At 41.4% G+C, this 23963-nt stretch overlaps 1 protein-coding gene across 1 annotated transcript in view; it reads left to right on the forward strand.

Moving 5' to 3' along the window:
• The first annotated feature begins 490 nt into the window (after nt 1–490).
• Nucleotides 491–23963, forward strand: part of LOC141777138 (collectin-12-like) — a 65229-nt gene continuing 41756 nt past the window's right edge. Inside the window, exons 1-2 of the mRNA XM_074651120.1 lie at nt 491–1003; nt 5693–5743. Coding sequence (XP_074507221.1) covers nt 997–1003; nt 5693–5743 — 58 coding nt within the window. The 5' untranslated portion in view covers nt 491–996. The remainder of the gene's footprint in view (nt 1004–5692; nt 5744–23963) is intronic.

The raw sequence follows: 23963 nt of genomic DNA on the forward strand, positions 1-23963 counted from the left end.
GACACAGACACGCATGATTTTTTTGCAGATTACCTGTCTCATGCACTACGGTCAGGATATAGTGACCGTTTTAGAAAAATAAATTTTTTTAATCATATTTGCTCCATTTTCTACCCACTGCAGCTTAAAGTACAATTTTGAGATACTTTTACTTTACTTGAGTATTTCCATTTTTTTGCTACTTCTATTTCTACTGCATTACATTTTGGAACCCAATATTGCATATATTTGACAACATTAGTTGCTATTTACTTTACAGATTTAGATTATTAATATATAGTCAACTAATATTTATGGTGTATTATTATAGGTTAAGCTACCCAGCAGTATGTAAAGTAGTTGAAATTTGCTCCACCTTTTACCAGCTGCAGCATTAAAGTGATGAACACATTAATGCATCAATAAAAAAAAAAGGCGACACACACACACACACACACACACACACACACACACACACACACACACACGGGGCAATCAGGGGAGCAGACGGTGCGTACAGATGTGGGAACACGTGGTTTCTCCGAGCAGCAGCCCTCCAGGCGCACCACTTCCTCTCACGTTTGGATTCCTTCACTTGTTGAGTTTCTCTCCGGTCGCTGCTGCTGCTGCTGAAGGTACCACCAGAGAGCTGAGCTGGACCTGGATACAAACAGCCTCACCTCAGCATCTCTCCAAAACTACCAGCTAGATAAGAAGATCTCTCTTGCTCTTGTAACTCCGACTTGCAATAAAGTTTTGCAGCAGCTGCTGAGGTGCTGAGCCTGAAGTTACCTGCAGGAGCTCTGCAGGAGATCATCCCGGTGTGAAGAGTCACGGATGGAGCTGTGATTTCTCATTTCTTGCTATACTCCAACACACAAGTGGATATTTTGGATACACGCTGATCCCACGGTGCTGTGCGCTCAAAGGGAGCTTTTGGGGCAAATGCCATTGCGATGCTGTGGATGTGACTTCAGACAACAGCTTCACTTCAGCTTCAGAGTCCTGTAAAGCACAATGAAAGGTAGGCTCACTCAGAGGCTGCAGGAAAAACAGAAAATAAGCTGAAGCGCACCAGTTTCGTTGATGATCTATTCGTGCAGCATTCCTCTCTTTCACTCTCTTTTGTCACTTTTCTGCCTCTTTTTCTCTCAGTCTGAGACGAGGAGGAATGCGTGGGCTCCTACTCGCGTCTAACATCTGGATTCAATTAGGGGACTCTGCTTGGGATTGTTTTGCATCTGGCTGCTGCTGCTGCTGCTGCTGCACATCAAACACTAACCTACACTAACTCAACTATTCACAACAGAGAGCCAAAATCACAGGATTATATAGCTCCACCCAAGAGAGCAAGTCACTTTGGGTTAGTAATAAAATAGAACATTATTTGCGCTGTTAAAGTGCTTTCTTTTAATTTTTTAATGTTGCGCTTGAAGGCTTTGATCAAAAGTTTGTTTTAATGAAATAAAACACACTGAAGGAATCAGGCTTAATTCCTGTGAATGAAGGGCTTTATTGTGGTTAGGCTATAACTCCTCTCACCCCGCACCCTTAATCCAATTAACACATTACAACACATATAACAGACCCAAAGTTGAGTATGAGTCATGGTGGTCAGTGGGTAACAACTCATGAATCTAAATAAAGGTTTATTTTTAAGTTTGCCCAGATGTTGACCTGATGTTTTGGCAGTGGTGGAATGTAACTAAGTATATTTACTCAAGAAGGCTACTGTACTTAAACCTGCAGTAGGCTGGAATGTATTTGGCACTTTGTCATGGCTCTATTGGCTGTGCTCCGGCTCGTGGGCGGTTCTTGGTGTTTCCTCAACAGATGTCAACATGGCTGCCGGGTCACAAACCTTCTAATTTTACAGCTAAACAGTACACTACAGGTTGTTTCAGAAAACATTTGAAGAGAGAAATAAGCATTACAGTAACAGAATACTGATTCATATTTGATCAGCACTGCCTAGTTTGACTGTTTGATCGGAGTTCGCAAGTGATTGACAGCTGCTCAGAGACGGCAGGTTCCAGCTCGGCTCTGATTGGTTGTTTTCCTCCGGTCTGTGAAATCTTGCAGATGCCATTAGGAGCACCGGAGGACACAGACACGCATGTTTTTTTGCAGATGAACTGTCTCATGCTCTACTGTCCGGATATAGTGACCGTTTTATAAAAATAACTTTGTTTTAATCATTTGCTCCATTTCTACCCACTGCAGCTTAAAGTACAATTTTGAGATACTTTACTTGAGTATTTCCATTTTATGCTACTTCTATATTTACTTTTACTGCACTACATTGTGGAAACCAATATTGCATTTATTTGACAACATTAGTTGCTATTTACTTTACAGATTTAGATTATTGATATATATTGAACTAATATTTATATTCATCTAAATGAACATGGTGCATCATGTTATTCTCACCCACTCACAAAGGCTCTTAGTAGGTCAGACAGCTCTGGTCCTTTATTACATTGTATAAACACTACATGACTCCTGCTACCTCGTGGTCCATCCTAGAATACTAACACAAAGCTCTGCATTGTGGGCATGAATATGAACGACTCTCAGCTCTTGACAGTAAATCTGTGATGTGACTACCATGTTGGCCACTTCCTGTTGCTACGGTAGTTGCAGTGAGAGGCAGTAAACACCATTATGTCTTTGTTTTGGAGGATGGTAGTAGGGAGCTTTGATTTGTTTTGTGTATTTGATTTATTCTCCACTTTTTGCTAAGTGTTTTTCTAGCTCTTTGTTTTGTTTTATAAGAATTGGACAGCACTGTAGACATCTTTATAGAGAGCTCCAGGGATGATGTCATTTTGTAGGCCAACCAGGAAGTTAGCATCACTCTGGGTTCCCTCAACAAAAAGCCAATGGGATTTTTCCATTGGGTTTTGGATTGTTGCAGAAAATAAGCTCTGTGGCAAACACAAGTTAATGATACTTACACATTTTGTTCAGCAAGATAATTCTTCACAAATGAACACCACTTTTATGATTATTGAAGTGTAAATACAATCATCAGAAGTAAAAAGCTGACGTTAGGCTATAAACGAACTACCCCACGGTCGCATGAGCGCGAGCATACAAGCCTCAACGAGGCTGTAAAGGCGGCCGAGTCGGCGTGATGACGTTTAGTAGCCTCATTTAGCCACTTGTTAGCAACCGTGACCATGAGTTTCATATGATGCCAGTATCTTCACTCTAGCTTTAAAAACAATTTTGTGTTAATGCGTTATTGCATTAACTTTGACAGCCCTAAAATATTGACATATTGTAGTATGTCATCAATCCCAATGAGCACGTATTTGCAGGCCAACAGATGTCGAGGTTAAAGCTGAGCTCAATTTGGTCAATGAGAGTTTTACATATTATAACGATTGTTTCAAAAGCATTTCAAATGACTATATTCCAATGTGAAGCAGGTGCTAACTATATCTTGAAGTATAGTCATTAAAATGCTGTTTAACCAAGAGTTACGTCCAATTTAGACGTATAAACGCTGTTCACTTTCCTACCAGATGGAGCCCAGATTTAACCACGATGCCGAGACACCTTTTGACCTGCAAAAACACCAAATCAGTTCTCACTGCTGGGATCTGTTCCTGTGAAGTTGAGCAATCCTTCTCAAGAATCATGGCCCCATGCAGCAATATTCATCCCAAAATATAAATTACACAGAATTTGACTCACATATCTTTTTTCAAATCCGCTCAGTTTGAAACCCCATGGGCAATATGCGCTGAACTCCATTTCCCCGAATGGCTCTTGAAGAGCCAAACATACTTACGGTAACATTACCGTCGTAATGGGACACAATCATGTTGCTGAGGAACCCAAACAGGAAACAGAGTATTGGGGGTATTGGGAAAGGCAAATTCCTCAAGTAAGATGTGGTTTCAGATTATTTACAACTGTTTGGATTGTTCTCGTCACCTCTTAACTCACTCTGCTCTCCATCATGAGACGTCTGCTCAAATTCACTGTGATTTCTTTCATTTAACAATCATTTCTGAACATTCCTACATATTAAACTCAGGAAGAGACTTCAATACATCACAAACAAGACGATGTCCCATCAGCATTCTGCTCATATCACAACACCTCACTGCTTTTGGCATTTTAGATGAAGAGATTATTTTTTCCGAAGATGTTTGGGCCATGTGGTGTTTCTTTATTTTCACTGGCCATGGATGATGACACACAGAAAAAAAAAGCTTTGAAGCTGGCAGAGTACTTTCCCACACAGGCGAAAGAGCTGCTTGAAAGGAGGCGACGCTCAGGGCCTGTCAGGTCATGGGAGATGCGAGTAATCCCACAAAGTGAAAGAAAAGGAGAGTTTACTTAAAAGAGCTGAGCTAATCTGAGCGAGACAGGGTGTATTTTTCTGTTTAATAATAAGCACTGCACAAAGAACTGCTTCAGTGGACTGTAACACAGGGATGAAGACAGTGTTGTATCATTGAGGCCATATGTAAGCTCTGAAAAATGGATTGAAATTGATTGTGAAAGTTCATCCTTGACCTTGGAGAAAACATTGCTCACATTCCACTTAGCAGTTTTTACTGGAGCTTTCAACTGCATTTCACAGTCTTCATCAGCCGAAGCAATTTGCTGAGTTTGCAGAAAATTGACTAAACTCTATCTGCTGATGGCGACAGCGAAAGCTCTGGAACAAAGCTTGCAAGTGGAGCTTGACTTCAGATCTTTTGTGTCTTAAGTGTTGTAGAAAAATTATGCTTTCATGGTAGTTGACGTAAGAGGCCTTTTTAATATCCTTCACCCTAGGCATGCTTTATGTTGAGAGGATTTGCTCAGGCTATCTGGAGGTTAAGATAAGACCTTGTAGATGTTCCCGACTCCCAAGGTAAAGAGTCTGGACCAAGGGTTACCCAAGGTTGTTTTGCCCCCTCCAAGGTGACGTGATTATATGTGATTCTGTGTCACATATCACCCCGTTCTCATTCTCAGGGCGTCAAATACAGACGGTATGAGACGCGCCAGGGTTTCAAGTAACTACAATGTAAACCCATCTACTTCAATGTTAAACGCTCAGAGAAAAGTGGTCAGGGAGTGTGGTGACATAGTTTAAAGAGCGAAAAAACACACATAGGGCGTGTGGAAGGGGTGGTGGATGAGTCCAACAAACAAACTGACTTTCATCCAGGAGACCGCTGTTCATGTCCCGTGTGTTAAGTTTCACTTTCACTTTACAAACAGCTGTTTGCGTCCCGTGCTCACATCATTAAGTTTTGCTTTCACTTTACAAACGTAGTAATTTTAAGCCCAACCATGATGTTTTTTCCTAAACCTAACTAAGTGGTTTTGTTGCCTAAACCTAAGCAAGTGTTTAAGTTTAATTCACAACGTTGACCACGTGTTTACTGCGAGCGAAAAGTGATGCCAAGCAGTCTGACAAAGCGTCAGTTTGGGATGAGTTGGGATGAGAACATGTTGCACGTATCCTATAAGATTTGTGTTGTAATAAACATATATATTCAAGTAAGGAGCTTCATTGAGTTATTATTTTATTCATCTAAGTAAAGATTGACCTGAAGAACAAGTTTTCCACATCACTACGAATTTTAATTATTTACAGTAGATGTAATAATATGAAGTATTGTCCCAGTCTCAATGCATTATGACTAGCTTCATTCTTTAATTGGTAATCAGTTCTTTTGTTTCTGTGTTCTCCCTCCAGACGACTTTGCTGATGAGGAGGAGGTTCAGTCCTTTGGTTACAAGAGGTTCGGTGAGTATCAAGTGATTTCCAGCTGTGAACTTACTGTAAAGGACCACCTTCACTGGTTCATATCCCTTATGGCACATCAGTGATGTATATTCTCCCAATTATTGCATAAAGAATATTTTCTTTAAATACAGTATTTTTCTTGGCTGTAATAATCCACAAGGTTAAAACAAGGCTGCACCTCATTTCCCAGAAACAAGCGTATTTTTGGCTGCTGCCTTCATTTTTAGTTATGTTATAACAGCAGTGGGGTAGATGGGAAGTGAAACCACAGCATCCTGGGTGTTCCTGACCAGTCGGCTGACTTTGTAACCTTATCAGCATCTCAGTGCACTTTTGTTTCACTCGGCACAAAACTACACATAATAACTTGTTCTAAATCCAAGAAAATCAGTCTCCAAATGGGTCTGCTGATTTCCTTTTCTTCTAATGTATCTGGTTCTCAGATCCAACATTTTCCAGACAGGTTCCTAATCTCACTCACTCATCAGGCAATAAAAATTATACCCAATGGCCAGATGTTGGTAGCTCCTCCAGCCGTGTGTAGCGCGTTCAAAATATTTGACATTAACACATTCCTTGAGTTCAAGCGGATCTCCTGACACAGTCATTTCCACCACGAGAGATTTTAGCAAAATATGCAAAACTTTAGAAAACTGGTCCAAGGTTTTTGCCTGAGACATAAAACTGGGTCTTAAAGGAACAGTGTGTAATATTTAGGGGGATCCATTGGCAGAAATGGAATATAATATTAATAAGTATGTTTACTCTGTTGTGTTTTCGTTACCTTAGAATGAGCCGTTTATAGCTACATACAGAGCGGTCCTCTTCATGGAGCCCGCCGCCATGTTTCTGCAGTAGCCCAGAACGGACACTGATTCTAGATAGGGCCTTTCGCGTTTACGCGTCGACCACCGTAGTTCTCCTACATGCTTGGCACACGGGAGACGCAGAACTGCCTTAAACCTGCATTCTTTCTAATAGCCAGCAGGGGGCGACTCCTCTGGTTGCAAAAATAAGTCTGATTGTATAGAAGTCTATTAGAAAATGACCCTACTTCTCACTTGATTTATTACTTCAGTAAATATTATAAACATGAGTTTATGGTCTCAATCGCTAGTTTCAAGTTTACATGACCAATCATATTTATATTGGTGCTCTGCTCTGAACCTAGAATTTATATCAGGTTTGTTGTTTAAAATCATGGCCACCATCAGCCAATGGTCAGCCAATAATCACATTTCTACAGCCCTATAATGCTCTTGTGTGTGCCCACATTTCCTGGAACTTGGTCCCTTCATAAGTGATAATACTGCCTAAATACAGATGAAAGCTACAGCAGCACATTTACACTTAGTTTCATTATACTTGATACATCCAAGGTAGAATAAGACGTTCTGTAACTTCTGAAAAGATGGCACCAGAAAAAACCTTTTTGTAGTTTTCTTGAGCTTTTGTTATAAGCTCTGTATCAGTGTCTTGATCTATGTAATTTACATGTAGCACCAAGTGTTATTAATCATTACAATATTGTACAATATAAATGCTCTTTGTTTTTCTGTATTATACACCACCCAATCTACACTGACCATTTGTGCCCCACTGTTCTTGTACACTATTATTTGCTGCTTGCAGCTGTAGTTTTTTTCTCTCTTTGATAGCATAGCTGTGAAGAACCATAACCTCAGTGTGATGTATTCGTGTCTCCTGCTTCTGTCCCAGAACAGAGATCAAGTCTCAACACTTTGAGGTGAAATGGTCACAGTGGTCCCTCTGGTTTAAGAGGTGTTTTAGAGTATGTGTGTCATCCAGACACTCAGCAGTCGTCGGTCAGGAAGTGTGGCTGCAGTGGGAGTCCATATTGTGTGTCATCACGATAAATGTATACATGTGCACACGTCTTACTGCCTAACCCCGAATGTGTGTGTGTGTTTATTCAACTTTCTTTACGAGAAGAGGAGAGCTTGGATTTACTGGCTTCCAAACCAGACTTTTTTTTTTTTAAGAATATGTGTGATTCAGACAAGATTTACTGAACACATATTTATTCATAACATCTGTTACTCTCGCTGCTTGACCTCTGGCTACTAAGCAGCTGTACAGGAGCAAGGGTTAAAGGAGCACTCTGCCAAAAAATGTATCTGTTGAGTATCATATACTCTATGCCTGTAGGCTTGAAACATGTCAAAACAATCATAAAGACTTCTCAAAGAACACAACATAATGTAACTGGTGAACCATTCAGTGACTCCTTTGTGTCTTGAAGCATCTGCATTTGTTGTATCTCCGCTCATTTATTCAGGGTTCCTTTTTAAAGGAATAGTTTTACATTTTAGGAATTTTGCTTCTTCGCTTTCGTACTGACAGTTAGATGAGAAGATCGATACCACTCTCATGTCTGTGTGTTAAGTATGGTGCCAGAGCCAGGAGACAATTAGCCTAGCTTAGCATAAACACTGGAAGCAGAGAGAAACAGCTAGCATACTGTATATATTTCTTGACAAACAACAGTCTACTCATTCATCCAGCACTTTTATGCAACTTCTCCACCACAGTGAAAACAAGACTCTCGGAAATCACTACACCTGGTTGTTATTTGCCCATAAAACAGCCCTGTCTCCTGAAAATTACATTCCCATACACCTAAGCTGCCTTCTCAATACGTTTGAAGGGAAACGTATTGTGTCACGGATTATGTTTGTCTTTGATGTAAATCCGCGGAAGGTCGCAGCAAGTGATGTAGTACAACAAGCGGCACGCAGAGCAGGTGATGTAAGCGACCGTTAATGAATGGTACATATAAGTACACATAGCAACGGTCTGCTATAAAGAAATAACAGACCGTAGAATGCCATTATTGACCAATCAGAATTGAGTATTCAATAAAGCCGTGTAATAAGCTATAATAACGAGTATAACAAGCGAGAAAGTCCACTACGGATGGGCGGGAGGGATGGTTGAAGGGTCAAACAAACACCGGACTTTACCCCAGGAGACTGCCGTTCGTGTCCCGTGTGAAACTGAAAGTCAACTTTCACTTATATTCATCTTAAGCCAAACCGTGATATTTTTTTATTAAACCTAACCAAGTAGTTTTGTTGCCTAAACCTAACAATACATTTTGCGGTTTTGTTTTGTTTTGTTTCAATTTACAACATTAACCACGTGTTTAAAACTGTTTGAAAATAAGTTAATAAGTAATAATGTAAGAAAATAAGTTTCCCTTGAAACGTAATTGAGAATTCAGTTTAGTGTATTGGAATTTAATTTTAAAGGAGACAGGGTCGCCTAAAACTACAAATTGTTTTTTTTTTACATTTCTGTTTGTGTACAGATTAAAGAAATTAGATAAAACGTGTCAATTAGTGAGCTTTAGAGGTGCTGGTAAACTATACTTGAACTTTGGATAGAGCCATGCTAGCTGTTACCCCATGCTTCCAGTCTTAATGCTAAGCTAAGCTAGTCACCTCCTTGCCCCAGCTGCAAATTTAATGCACAGATACAAGAGGGGTGTCAATCTTCTCATCTCACTTTCAGCAAGCAATAGACTAAATTGTATTTTCTAAAATGTTGAACTATTGCTTTCAAGTGTCATCTGTCTGTGGCTTCCACACATACTTGCGTGCTGGCAGAGAAATGTGTTCTGTGCTTCTCGTGTGTCCTCGGCACGGAGAGGAATGAGCTCCTTGACTCATTTTGACATCTGCTTTCCACAAAAGGTCTATTATCCCGTCGAGAGTATGTCCAAACCTGAGAAGTTGCTGAGCCACTTCCTGTATCCATACTGGAAGTTTATTCAGTCCAAACCTATATACTGGGAGAGAGAGGTGGAGAGGGAGTAGGCATTGTGGGCCTTCAGGGTCTATGCTTGGGCTGTGCTGTGTCAGCAATGTGTGGAGGAGAGAGAGGGAAGAGGGGGATGGAAAGAGAAAAATACAACCTCAAGTAGAGATGATTTCACAAAAATGTATTTATCCTCAGTGCTCAGTGGTTGTTTCTGCTTTTATTAATATGCTTTATTTTTTTCCGATTCATGGGGGAAACATTTGTCAACAGTTTTATTTTCGGCTGAGGAGTCACATTCCTTGCTCGACTTATTTTTGGGAGCACAACAGCAAGTGGTTTTAATTTACGGGGGCTTTATGACCAGAAAAGAATGCTTTGGGAAGGCCTGCCTGTTACTTACAGCCCCCTCCAGGGCACGCACGCATGCATGCAGTTCGTGTTCTGTCGTCCTAATGAAAGATTACTCGCTCGTGTTTTCAATAAAGAGCCGAGTGAGTCGGAGGAGACAACATTAAAGGATTACAAAGAAGTAGACGTTAGCAACAGGGTAGGAAAAAGAGAGACAGATAAAACAACACAGAGCACTGCTGGCTTTACTTGTTGTTGATCTTATCCCAGACCTGCAGATCTGCAGGAGCGGTCTGTGACTGGTCAGAAGGATGGTGGGTCAATCCTGGATTGGCCAATGACAGGCAGGCGGGAATGCATCCCAGACATGACACAAATCACTGCGTCCTGGCAGGGGCCGGCGTAAAGCATGCCATGAGGATTTCTGCTGAGAGCGTTAGCGGGGGGACAGGCGTAGGTCAGCTGCAGGTCAGCCGAACAAACCCCTGCACTCAAGAGCTGCCCTTTGTTTAACAATACAGCTGATAATGACCCAAATGCAGACGGTGATAAGAAGAAGTCTCCTGCAACACATCTCACCAGTCAGTAGAGGAATGTGTTAACACAGTTGAGGCTTCAGCTGGGATATAACTGTACATGCAGCCAAACATGAGACTGACTGATCATGAAATACGACTGGAAAAAAGTATTTCAGAGAGAAAATGGCTTTTTTTTGTACTTCAGAGTTTTGTTTTTCAGTCTTTTATTACCTCCTTAGTTGTTAGAGGGTATCTTTTCAAGCTTTCAACCAATGTTTTTATGTCTAAGTGACTAATGGGGACAACAATTTCTTAAATTGGACCAGTATTGAGGGTGAACGCAGCAGCCGGCAGCTGCTAAATGAGCTGCAATGTAATCGCTCGGGGCAACTCCTAACCGTCAGTTTATATCAACTAAAAGTGCTTGTTTTTGCCACTGACAGGCTCAGGTTGTTATTATAAGTGTCTGACTACATTATGGAAAGGACCCTACAGAGAAATTAAACTTTTTCTTTAACTTTCACTTGATCCGGTTTGTCAGAAATTGACGGCGAGGAATTGCCCTGAGCAATGACATTACAGCCCGTTCAGTGGCCTCCGTCTGCTGTGTACTCCCTCAATACTGGACCGATTTCACAATACTGAAGTTTCCCTTTAAAGAGTAGGATAACAGTTTTTTTTTTTCATCTCAATATCCCTACAAATTACATTCATACTGGAAAATTCTGTCAGGAATAATTTATGTCTGCTGCCAACGTTGGGTACCTGTGGGCAACCTCCGGTTGTGCCCTTTGTGTACAGAGATGGACAGTAATGGTGCATTCACACACACTCCTGTCTCTCACGGGCATGTACATAATTTACTTTCTCTTAGTTAGTTAGTTTCTCACATTGCCGCTATACCGGCATACAATGAAGTATACAGTATGTGCCGTTAAAGTTATATCGCAGAGATTTGGGATGTTGTTGACTTCGACAATCAGCTTTTCTACTTTTTGTTTTAGTTGAGTGGAGTAGATAACAATTATGTGCGTCAGGGTCACAGGGGAATTAAACGTGATTGGTTGTCGCCGAGTTGTTGGTTCCACGAGTCAGAGGACATCTGCATAAAGTTGATCCTTTCTTGACTGCCACGAGAAGTCTTTGAGTAGTTAATTGCCTTAATTCGCAATAAATTGCATCCTGTTGCTTCTCCAGTGTTTGAGTCTGTATGTGTGAACAGGGTGTACACGTGTGAATATCAGGGTGCTGGATGCATCTAACTTTCATACAGGAAACCAGAATTAGAGCTCTGTTGCAGACCAACAGTTGCCATAATTTGGTTATCTAACCTCAACCACACTAACTCTAAGTAACCATATATTATCCACACAGTAGTTTCTGTCCCTGAGCAAACCCCCTGGCAACATTTGAATTAACATGAACACTTGTTGAGAAAAACATTAGAAAATCACATGCAAGAGGAAGGTACAGGGAGTTACATTTGCAGGAAGCAGCAAGGATGCAGTGCTCAGCATTGCATTAGCGTGTGCAGATTATAGGCTGTATATAAAGAAGAAATATCCCGGATACGGGAGTTGCCATCTTGAGATTTTGATGTCATTTGGAGCCAGAGTCTGCGCAGTAGTGATCGGGGGCCTAGAGCCGCTGTATCGAGGTCCCGCCAACACACCTGAGCCAATCACGAGCCAAGCACGGCCGCAGCTTGCTAGCGTGAGCCACCTAACTGCTACGTTAGCACCACGGTAGCTGTTTGGCTAGAAAGACCCAACACCTAACCATAATATCTCTATAAATACATTTATGATTAAATTGACACACGTTCTATTACAAAGACCAGTGGCGGTTAAGGAAAGGTTAAAGTTACATCTCTCTCGTACAATTCCCAAGCCTCCAGGTCTGTGACTACCTCACTCAGAGCAGCTGTCAATCACAGCTCTCAAACATGACATCTGACCCCCTTTTTATAGCATCAGATAACTAATTAAAACCAAACTTATCAGAAAAATGAACAGTTGAACAAATATCAGTGTGATAAGAACTAAACCTAAAATGACAGAAACCATCTTTGGGAAAAATGTATTTGACGTGTACTTTGGCTTTTTAGTTTCGCTCATCCTATACTGACCTATGCTGCAGCCAGACACCAGGGGGCGATCACGATGTTTTGGCTTCACTTTTGAGGAGCTGTCATGTCGTCCACCTTTATATACAGTCTATGATGCAGATAGTAAGACTGCCAATAGTTAATATGGACAGATGGTACACTGTATGGAACAGCATGAACTACCGCATGGCTCCATTTTTTAACAAGCTAGGAGTTCAAAATGAGCTCCAGCTGCCTTGACTTCCATCTTCTCTTTATAGCAGAGACTTATTAGACACTGCTATGCAGACACTAGAGAAGGAGCTCTTATTAACTCAATATGACAACGAAAAAGGATTTCAGATATCAAACATGACAGTTCTGGAGTTGCAGTGGAGCTTCTGTCGGTAAGCGGTTTTATATAAAGCCGTAGTTGTTGTGACCGAAGTCGGCCTAACCACCTCATCAAACTTCTTCACACCGCTAAATGATACGTGTCCCTGAGGGATATGGTGGTCATCTTATAACGACGCGTCTGCAACCAACTGTCATCTGATAGGGTGTCTTCTTTCACATAATGGCTGTTTGTTAAGCTCTCCTTTCCCAGCAGGTTTTGGCTCAGTCTCAATAATAACACACACAAGTATTGCAAGTGGCTGACTCCATTTCCTGTCAACAAGTCTCAGATAGGCTGAAGAAGTTCTGCATATGGCTCAGCTTCAGGGTTACACTTAATGGAGGTCTTTTGGCTCCGGAGAGGGCCAACATCAACCTCTCTGCTTCCTCTCTTTGAAAAAACAGCAGAATGAAAAATGTGTATTTTTCTTTGTGCTGTGAGTCAGTGTGCTGCTCACTATCCGACTCTCAGACCAGACGCTGCTGCGTTTGTTGCTCTGGCTGTGATTACGTTGGCCCGACACCAGCACACCACTCACTGTTTTTCTTGTTTATGCTTTAGTACTTGTACTTTTGGAGATGCTGAAAAATGTCTGCGTGTTGTGCAAAGAAGCCAGCCATGTAGAGTTTTTTATTTTTCCGTTGACTCTGCTCTCAAGTGTTTCAGATGACCGTTTCCAGTCAGGCATGTGTTTGCGTATTCACATCTGTACATCTGCTGCAAAGGAAAATATCAGAACCACTCGCTCTGCCTCTCTGAACATACTTACAGCAGCGTTTTATGTTTGCAGGATTAACTTCACAGTGTTTAGTAGTTTAGTACAATAGTTCAGTGTTGGTTCACCCACGTTACGCCAAAACAGATTTGCTCACTTACTTCATGAGGTACAGTCATGTGCATAGTTTTAGTGCGTTTTGGCCAAATTTTGAGATTTCTGACACTATTCTAATCTAATGGAGGTGAATGAAATTTCATTTGTGGAGCTTAAAGCATTAAACAATTATCTTTTTTAAAAATACAACAGCATCATTTCTTTCCAGAAACAGTGTCCTGGTCATTTTTATTTTTTTTTTTACATTGGAATTACTTCTGTGTGGAAAAAGACATAACAATCCATCAGTCACTTGGATTCTACCTGATGAAGTGTACATATGTCTGCTGGTTGTTTTAAACAATACTTATGACTCTATACATCCGAAAATTGTTGACAGAAAGGTCTGTGGATTAACCAGATTAATGGGGATATTGTTTCTGGAAAGGGATGTTGTTGTCGAATGTTAATTTTTAAAAAATCAGCCTATTCAGCCTGTTCTCATTCCCAAGGCATCAAATACAGACGCTTTGTCACGCTCCTTAACATGTGATACTGATGCACAAGGCACCATTAGCATCTGTATGAGATGCACCGGGCTTTCAAGTAACTACAATGTAAACCCATCCAACAAACTTTCATCTGGGAGACCGCTGTTGGTGTCCCGTGTGAAACCTACAAGGCGTTGTTTGTCTTTGCATTCACAACGTTGTTTCATTTTCACTTTACAAAGGTAGTAGCCTAATTTTAAGCCAAACCATGATGTTTTTTTCCCAGACCTAACTAAAGTGTTTTGTTGCCTAAACCTAAGCGTCATAGTTGAACATGCTGGGCTACCCAGTGCGTTAGAAAGTGACGCCAAGGGGTCCTGACAAAGCGTCAGTATGTGACGAGTTGGGATGAGAAGGTGTTGGCCTAATAATCTGACTGAATTGCCTTTTGACCCACCTTATTATTCAGTCTGACATTGTGTCATGTTAGTCGTATTTTATGTCATTTTAAGTTGACACAGAAATGGTTAGCAATAGCTAGGAGCAGTTAGCTTAACATTCGTCATGTAAATGAAGATATGCAGATTTAAGAGATATTATTTCACTAGTTGTTTTTGTGATTGTGGAAACAACAGCTGTCAATTAGCACAGCAACAGACCTATTTGAATGACTTAACGATTGGGAATGTGGGCAGCAATTCAGAAGCCTTGAACCAGTATAATTATCAGCAGATGAAATTAAAACAGCATATAACAATTGGACGTAGTCCGTTTTGAAGCCTCAAGTTCAGCATTTTGGCCGTCGCCACCTTGGTTTTTAGCTGTCGCTATTTGCTTTTTTTGCAACCAGAAGTGACACGAGAGGGTGGAGCTAAGTTCAACAGATTTTTAGGCGACCAAAATGTTACAATTTACTTTCATGAACTGAAAACATACTGTGAAAGGGTTCAAATTCAAAGACGAAAACTTGGACAACTCCTAGACCGGACACACTGTGGTAGCGACCTATCAATCACAAGGTAGCCGTGCCCTAAATCATACCCTGCTTTATGGTCTATTTGACTCTAAATGGGACCATAATTTATTAAATGAACATCATATGTTGAAGAATTAGCGTACGTGACCTCATACAATCTGCCGTTTTGAACGTTTTGATCTGGTTTCGTAAAAACATCTCCTAAGGGTGTGGGAATTGAACCGCTCCCAGAGAAGTCACAATGAGAGGTGCTAAATAAAGCCATGCCAGGAAAATTTAAGCAGGATATGAGAACATGTCCAAAAGATATGAGCGTAAGAACATAAACAGAAAATTGTGATAGAGTACCTTTTTATTTACAATGTTTACTGAGGTAATAAATCAAGTGAGAAGTAGGCTCATTTTCTCATAGACTTCTATACAATCTGACTTCTTTTTGCAACCAGAGGAGTCAACCCCTGCTGGTTGTTAGAAAGAATACAGGTTTAAGGCACTTCAGCATTGACTTCACTTCTCAGAGCTGGAGGTAGCCTACTGGATAGAACCAGCAATAAGTGAGAACAAATGTGGACACTTGGAACATGGCATCTATTGGTAAAATGTTACTTTAATAATACATTACATAACTTTAGACGTGGACCACAGTGCAGCTACACTTGCCTCCACTGGCAGTTAGACCACCCTCTCTGTGGTCAGCATTTTTCCCCAAAACTAAAGCCAGACTTGGCTGGATGGCTAGCTGGGTCCACACTGTGTGGTTTTATTGGCTCTACGGGGCGATGAAGCTTGAAAGTGGTGAGCGTTGATGGGATGGAGCACAGACTCAGGCTGATGGTCAGGCTGGGTGATGATTGTTGCTGATTCAGTATCTTGAGTGCTTCCACTGCGGGCCACCCAGCAGGCGTGACCACACAAAAATCCAACTGCACAGATGGTGCATGGAGTTAACTCCAGTGTTCAACTTGGCACCCCAGCAGCAGTTGTGGGTTCACTTGAATGTGTAATGATGTATTCTTAACCCGCATGACATAATATGCCTCAGTTTATTTGTGTTCATGTTGTTGTGGTGAGGTAGAGATTAGGGAGAGCCAGGCTTTTTGACTGATCTCACTTTGTCTGATTTTTAGATGTCTTCCAAGGCACAGATTGTCTCTGTGAGGAGCCATTATAAATACAATCTTTCTCCAGACTCATGGTTACAATTATAGATTTGTTTGATATAGATCACACTTACATAATCCACAGTTCATAAACAGAGTGCCACATGTTTTTCCTGGTAGTAGGAAAAATAGTTGGACAAAAATGGGTTCTTGAGAAATAATGAGATCAGAAGCACAGCACATTGCATGGAAGTTTCAGTCCAAAAATACACCATCCCGTAAGCTCTTGCTTTACTAGACCCTCTTGCCTAACCCTGTAAATTACTTAAACTAGTGACGGAAACTGTTTTATGTCTAATGTGGGTTTTGTCATTGAAGCGGCCAGTGCTTGTCCCATGTGGGTTCTTCTATAATAATCATGTTTCATGTGTTGGCAGACTACATCACTCACTGAGCCTTTGGAACCCAGTATTAGCTATGAAGCTCACATTGGAGAGTTGCTTTTAGGATTGAGATTGGGTTCTTGAGCCAGACCTGATCAGCCACTGATGGACATGACAGGCTGGATCCAAGATAATTAGTCATTTGGGGACATTTTGACATTGATAAGCTTGTTTTCTAAACCAAAAAATGCACATGTATTCTGCCACCAGCAGTTAGTTATAGCTATAGCAACCCCTACCGGCACACTTCAAGCCCCCAGGAAGAGCGTCGGGCTTTGAAGCAAATTTTCAGAGTGGCCAAACGGTGCATCACCAATGGCATCACGTGACGGACAACTTCCGTGTCTGTCACATGGGGAAGATTGCCGGATGGTCCGGGTACTTTATCACTCGGCAGTCGAGCCATTTTGGCTTCATGCGCCACTGATCAACTCTCATAGGAATGAATGAGAGCCGGCCTACGACGCTGTATCCAGTTTTCTTATACATCCATGATCCAGTTCCATAGCAGTTGTTGCTAACTGACATTTTTACAAGGAGCCTATTGTCGGATCTTTGACTAAGCAAATACTGACGGGCCAAAATGTCTTTGTTGGAGCATTATCTGGAGGTACTATTTACTGCTAGCCAAGCTAACTAGCCATAATGTTATGCTATACAACATTACAACAAGTAGCCAACTGTTGATTAGTGTTGGCCTAACTGTTGCTGTATGTGTGCACTCTTTTGACTTTTACTCCTGAACTCTACAGTATTTGTATGTTTGTTGTACTTCAGGAGTTAATGTTGATATTTCACTGGTGATACTGTACGTTGTCTCTTACTAGCATGAGGGAAACATGCAGAAGCTAAATGGTTATGCTACGTTCACACTACGAGCAACACAGCAACAGGCTACGAACCAGTTCCAATGGAAGTTGGTGACATGAAGCAACAAACTGACACTTGTTGCCGTGTGAAGGGCATGACGCGGTACAAATAAAGTTGAACTGGTCTCAACTTTTTTCCTTGCTCCAATGTAGCGGCGAAGTGTCAACCAATAATATGTTTTTGTTTCACCCTGTTCCGCTCCATCTAAAAAATTCCGTTAGCCAGTTTCCAGTGCTATTTAACAACATAACTACGTCAATGAGCGACACTTCAGCAGCAACTCTGCGACAATGTAGCTGGCCTCACTGGCCGTTTTGTTGCTTTTCTCGCTCGAGGTGTAACATAGCTTTAGTTCATACTTTTGTGAATCCAGTTTGCTTATTAATGTAGCTACTTAGTGAGTAGTACAGTTAGTCAAACTCTTGTTCATGGTAGTCAACTGTTGTTTTCATCCTTTATCGGAAGCAAGTTTAGCTCGCTGCACAGCAACCTAAATGCATAGTGAGGGCAGAAAAACATGTATTGCTCATTCTAACCAGTCACCAGTCAAAGACTAGAGAATAAATGCTCATGTGGTGTGACTGACATGTTGAAGGTGAGGATCAACCCCCTCGTGTCCCTCTCTCTGAGGTTCACATGGTCCTGTTTTACTTGAAATTACCTCATTTCAACATGCCAACACTGGAACATGAGCAGGAGGAGCCAGGGGGTCTCTTGTTCTCCTCTCAGGCCAATAAAGTTAGTTTATGGCTTCCATGTTTTTCTAAATTCATGGGCGTGAATGACGGTAATTCTTGAAACGTCTGTTTTAAAGGAGTGCATTTTCTTACTGTAAATGTCCTGCATTTTAATGCAGAATATAATGTTCCAGATGGTTGTGAAAACTTTGCAATGCAAAGTGCTGCACATAGGCCTAAATAAGCATATAATGCATAAGAGTAAGAACTGCTTTCAAACCTTGACTCACCATTCTCAAGTCGGCCCTTCAGAGAAAGAGACTTATGATTTTACAACAGTGTTGAACTTGGTTTGTATTCACTCGTGTAATAATGGATTATCAGGCTGGACCATGTTTAGTAGAACCACAGCATGTTTATGTTGAGTGGTCTCCTCTCAGCACAAGACTGATTAAATGGTTCTCCAAGTCATTGTTGGTTCAGGCCCAGTTTTACAGCACAGACATATAAAATATAAAGTTATTAATCTTTATAACCATTGAGGTGCATAATCATTATTTAGAATGACAGGTGATGAGAGAAGTGTAATTTTGGAGTTGAAATATAGCTTACCATAAATTAATAAGTCCTTAGTGTGTACAAACTTGCATGTGCCTGCTTTAAAAACATTCCTTATTAATAGTGCAGATGCAGGTGCTGTTTGAGTTGGATTTTACAGCTTTCCCTGGGAATATTAATTCTCAATTACATAAAACAAGAAAATCCTGCCTGCCAACACCATCTTTGCCTGCCAGCTCACGGTGGACCTACATCACATCCCTGAAACATGTGGTAGAAGATGTGACGCCAACTATTGGTGAGACCTAACCGTGAGACCAGGAGACACACAGTGAACCTGGATTTTAGTCTTCGATGGAAACTGCTGACTGGAACAAAAAGATTTGTTTGATATCCAATCCTGGCCCACAAAGTATCCCTAATACAGTGGCCCAGCTCTGTTTATGAGGCACACTTGCATGCTTAAAAGTCTTTCTCTTGAGAATACGCTGTAGGACCCATTTGTCATAGTCTGTCTTCTTCTAACCAAGCACAGATGGGAGGACAAAACCTGATCTAATCAACTCCATGTTCACTGCTTCATTGGATCTGAATCCTTGTTTTAATAGGCCATCTAACTGTTTTCCCTACCAATTAGACTCTGTCTGTGCCTTTTAGCACTTTGAGAAAAAAAAAACACAGGCTGCTTAGCTAACAAGAAATGCTGCCATAAAGTTTTCCCTCAGCAGTGAGCTCTGTTCCACTGAAGGATGCCATTTCTATCATATTGCACGGCTCTGTCAATGGATATACCGCTGTTCATTATTTCTAAATGTTTCTCTCTTGTTGTTGCACAACTTCCATGGAACTTCCAACTATCCATAAGCATGCCAGGGTATTTCAGGGACTTGAAATTATATAAACTTTGCAGAGAAAACTTAATCTTTGAAAGTTTATAAAAGACATAAAGAGCAGGTGGTGATAGGCAAGATTGCAGTGGCTCTTGAGGGGTATATAAACAGGTTAAAGGGACTGTTTGTAACTTCTTAGTATAAATTAATCCGGGTCAATGTCCCATGCACGCTCGCGTGTGGCTACGCTGTTCAGACTCAGACTCCAACACAAACTACACGGAAGCACCAAAACCGCAAAGTTAGATTTAGTGAAGCCCGTCTTGCAAAACAGTGTTGGCCGCATTCAGAGGACGCGGGGGAGACCATAGCTTTGGTCTCCAGGGCCGGAATCTGTGCTGTACTCTGCTCCTCTGCCTGCTTGACGCGCTCGTTCTCGCTCTCTTGCTCCACCTCTACACGTGCATGCGCGCACACTACACACTGCAGAAGAGTTAGTTTAGCTCTGAGAATATCGAGTGGACTTTTGTGCAGAAATAAATGCTGCAGCTCCTCCAGACTAACAGAGGTTTCCCGTGTCTTGTGAAGTGACGGGGCTCCGCAGCGATTTACGTTATCGTCTCCGACCGAAACTCTGGTGTCTCCCGTTTCCTCCGGCCGCGGTCGGGAGGCTGAGGCAGGAAAAGCCAGCACTAGGTTCAGCATTGATTCATGGAGAGACCTTCGTCTGGTCAGCTAACATTACTGCCAAGCAGGTGAAATATAGAGTGATATTGTGGTTTTAGCTGACGTGTGTTGCCTCACTGTTTTGACGGATGCTCGCTCACATTCAGGTAGCGTGTGCACACGGGCGAGCGCGAGCAACAGGACGCTGACTTTCGTTGACTTAACGGCCACAAGTGTAGCTGTTACAACCAATTTCGGATTCTTACAAACAGTCCCTTTAAAGACATTTTGCATGAAATTTTTTATCAAGTAAAAATATCACATTTTGTAACAACTGGCATGAAATTGTTACAGATTTAAAAACTGCACCCGATTCGACTGTTATTAGGCCATTAAATGTGCATTATCACTCGATGTGGGTCTGTAGGGGCCTCACTGCGGCGACTACATTGTAAAAGTGAAAGCGAAACATAAAAGCAACATGTTCTAAAAGTTGTAAAACAGCATGAAACGTTATGTTTTGAACACAAACAAAACAGCTTCTTTAGGTTTAGGCAACAAAAAGATCATATTTGGGCTTAAAATAACTTTCAAAAGTGAAAGTGAAACTTAAGGCTTGTGAACACAAAAACAACTACACGCCCCCGACCTCCACCTCATATGGAGTTGCACGCTGTCTACACAGCGCCTTACTTCCACTTTTGCTCCTGTCATGATGACTATAGTCGCTAGAGGTCGCGGTCGTCTTCTTTTATTCCATCTTTTGGTGATCTACCATGTGAATAGATGAAACCTACTATTGGGTGTAGTAGGGCCCTACTGACCCACATATATGGGGCTTATAACCACTGTTAATGCTCCATTTAATGACCTGATACCAGTCTAATTGGATGAATTTTCAGCAAAAAAAAAAAATATATATATATGTATATAGCTTTGTCAAAAATAACACAGTGTTAAATATGGGAATGAAATCAATCTTTGTGGTAAAACTATTGATTTTTATGCCTCCGTGCCGGCGTCAGCCAGACCCAGAGGCATTACGTTTTTGGGTTGTCCATCGGTATGTCAGAACCATTCTTGTGAATGCAATATCTCAGGAATGCATGGACAGAATTTCTTAAAATTTGGCACAAACTTCCACTTCGACTCAAGGATGAACTGATTAGATTTTGGTGGTCACAGGTCAAGGTTAAAGGTCACTGTGACCGTCCCATTCTCGTGAAAGCGATATCTCTGAGAGGAGGGAATTGTATTACATCTGGCACAAACATCCACTTGGACTCTGAACTCTGGTGGTCAAAGGTCAATGTCTCTGTGACCTCACAAAACACGTTTTTGGCCATAACTCAAGAAGTCATATGCTAATTGTGACAATTTTACACAAATGTCTAACAAGATAAAATGATGAAGTGATGAAATTTTTGGACAGACATGGATGTAAACTGCAACTTGACTGGTTAGCTGAGGCATACAACCATGAGGCGGTAATTCTACATTTTTTTAAAAAATTTAAACCTTTCTCATTAAATCTCACAAAGGAAGAATGAGTCTGAGAAAAAGTTCAAAGATCCGCTCCTGCTCTCCCATAAAATCAGCTACCTTCCTTCAGCAAAGGACCAGCCTTCTTCCCCCCTAATCATTTTTGTAAAGTCCCAAAGTAGGTTTTTTGCAGGCTTATACAGGAAAAGACTTGAGGGATGATAGCAGGCTGAAGAGGATGTTTTCCAGAGACTGTATATCCCAGTATGGTGTTTATGTTATAGTCTGTGGCCAAGGCCTTCAAAGGACACGGTTCAGCTTTGACAGCTTTAGGCGATGTGTGTTTTGTGTGCATGTGTGAGTATGTGTAATGAGGGCATCTCATCCTGTTCAGACATTCAGCCATTCATATGTTATTTTTCTTTAAACAACCCAACATACAGATCTCTGGCGGCTGTAAACCACGGATCTCCTTATTCATCATGAGTGCTACAGAGAAGGTTTCTTATAAAAACATCAGAAACAGCCCACAGAAGGCAAAGTTAAAAGACGTAGCCCCTTATTCGTATGATGCTTGGCATGAAGGGATTATGTATCAAATGTTTGCATGCCTCCTTTGATTTGGCTCCTCTGTAACAAGGTCCAGATGTTCTAGAGGACCGGGACCCAATTTAAAATGTCATAAACCTGTTAGCAGCAAGTGAAAAAAAACATGTGCCAGGCTAGCTCAGCAATTCAATGACCCTAATGTCTTAGTAATTTGTCTCAGTGGTAACTTCCCCTGTTGGAGAGTGTTTACTTGTTAACATTCCAGTTGGCGACTGTTAATACCGGGGTAGCTATAAGGGCCAGAGGGGGACAGCACGACCCTGGTCCTTGTTAGCTCAGTTAAAGGTTCAACATTATCTCAAGAATGAAATTCTCAGTTCTTCAAGCCCACGCTGCTCTAGGGAAGATAAATAAGTACAATTGCATCAGTCTTGTCTGTCTAAATTGCAGTGTATTGCAAAAGAGAAGACCATCGATCAATTAAGTCAATTTATTTACCTCAATTCAAGTGTAGAACATGAACATCTGCTGGCGGGAAGTAACAAAACTAAACTCTGGAGTCATGTATAAATTGTCTGCTAAACAACGGTCCATCACTTTGATTCTGAAATATATCAACAACTGTTAGTTGGATTGCCATATAATGTTGCACAATTATTCATGGTCACCAAAGGATGAATCAGGTCAGTCAGGTCCCCTGACTTTTCATCGACCACTTCGGTTCCCTTTTACCAATGACATTTGCATCAGCATAAGTTGAAGTAAACATTGCACCTGTTGAAAATCAGCATGTTAGCATTATAATTGGGAGAATGTTAGCATACGGCTACAAAAAGTCAAAGCCATGCCCCCTTTTGGGGGATAGAAAACCGAAGATCCCATTGATGTCAATGCAGTTTGACATGTGTTTGGATTGTAATTGAAATACACGTCTAATAATTAATTATTTTGCGATCTTGCTTGAACCTGAGCGTTCACGATACCTAAATAAATGAAGGTTGATTGCCGCCATGTCCCTTCAGTCTTCCTCTTCTTCTGACCGTGAATATTCACGAATCGTATGTGCCTCAAATCTCAGTGTTAAAGCATCAGTTAACCAGCTACTCAACAGCTTTTCCTAATTTTCTCTCCTTATGTGACAGCGAGTTTGTTTACCCCGAAAGGGGGCGCAGCCTCGGTGATGACACGATGCTGGTCTGGTCTATAACTTGGAGCCATAAAGCCCCTCAATTATAACGTTTTAAAGACACCGCAGTGGGAACAAATTGTTTGTGGATTTATTGTTGGTGCAAACACGTACACAGCAACTCTTCGGCATAGCGTTATTACTATTACCGGTTAGATTAAAGTTGAAGGTTGGAGACAAGTTTCACCTTCTTCTGTTAAAGCTGTTGCATTCTATGAGGGACACGGGATTGTTTTCCCCCAAAAGGGGTCGTGGTCATGACGGCCTACTCTGGAGAACGTATTGCCGGTCTGATGTATGCTGATGTTAGCATTTAGCTCAAGGCACTGCTGTGCCTAAGTACAGCCTGACGGAGCCGCTACCGTGGCTGTAGACTCTTAACATGCAATATTTTTGAATGGGCTCCTCAATGATAAATTGTACGCCTAACCATGACAGCAGTATTATAT

The sequence above is a fragment of the Sebastes fasciatus genome, chromosome 11 (assembly GCF_043250625.1).
Source record: "Sebastes fasciatus isolate fSebFas1 chromosome 11, fSebFas1.pri, whole genome shotgun sequence".
Lineage (NCBI taxonomy): Eukaryota > Metazoa > Chordata > Actinopteri > Perciformes > Sebastidae > Sebastes > Sebastes fasciatus.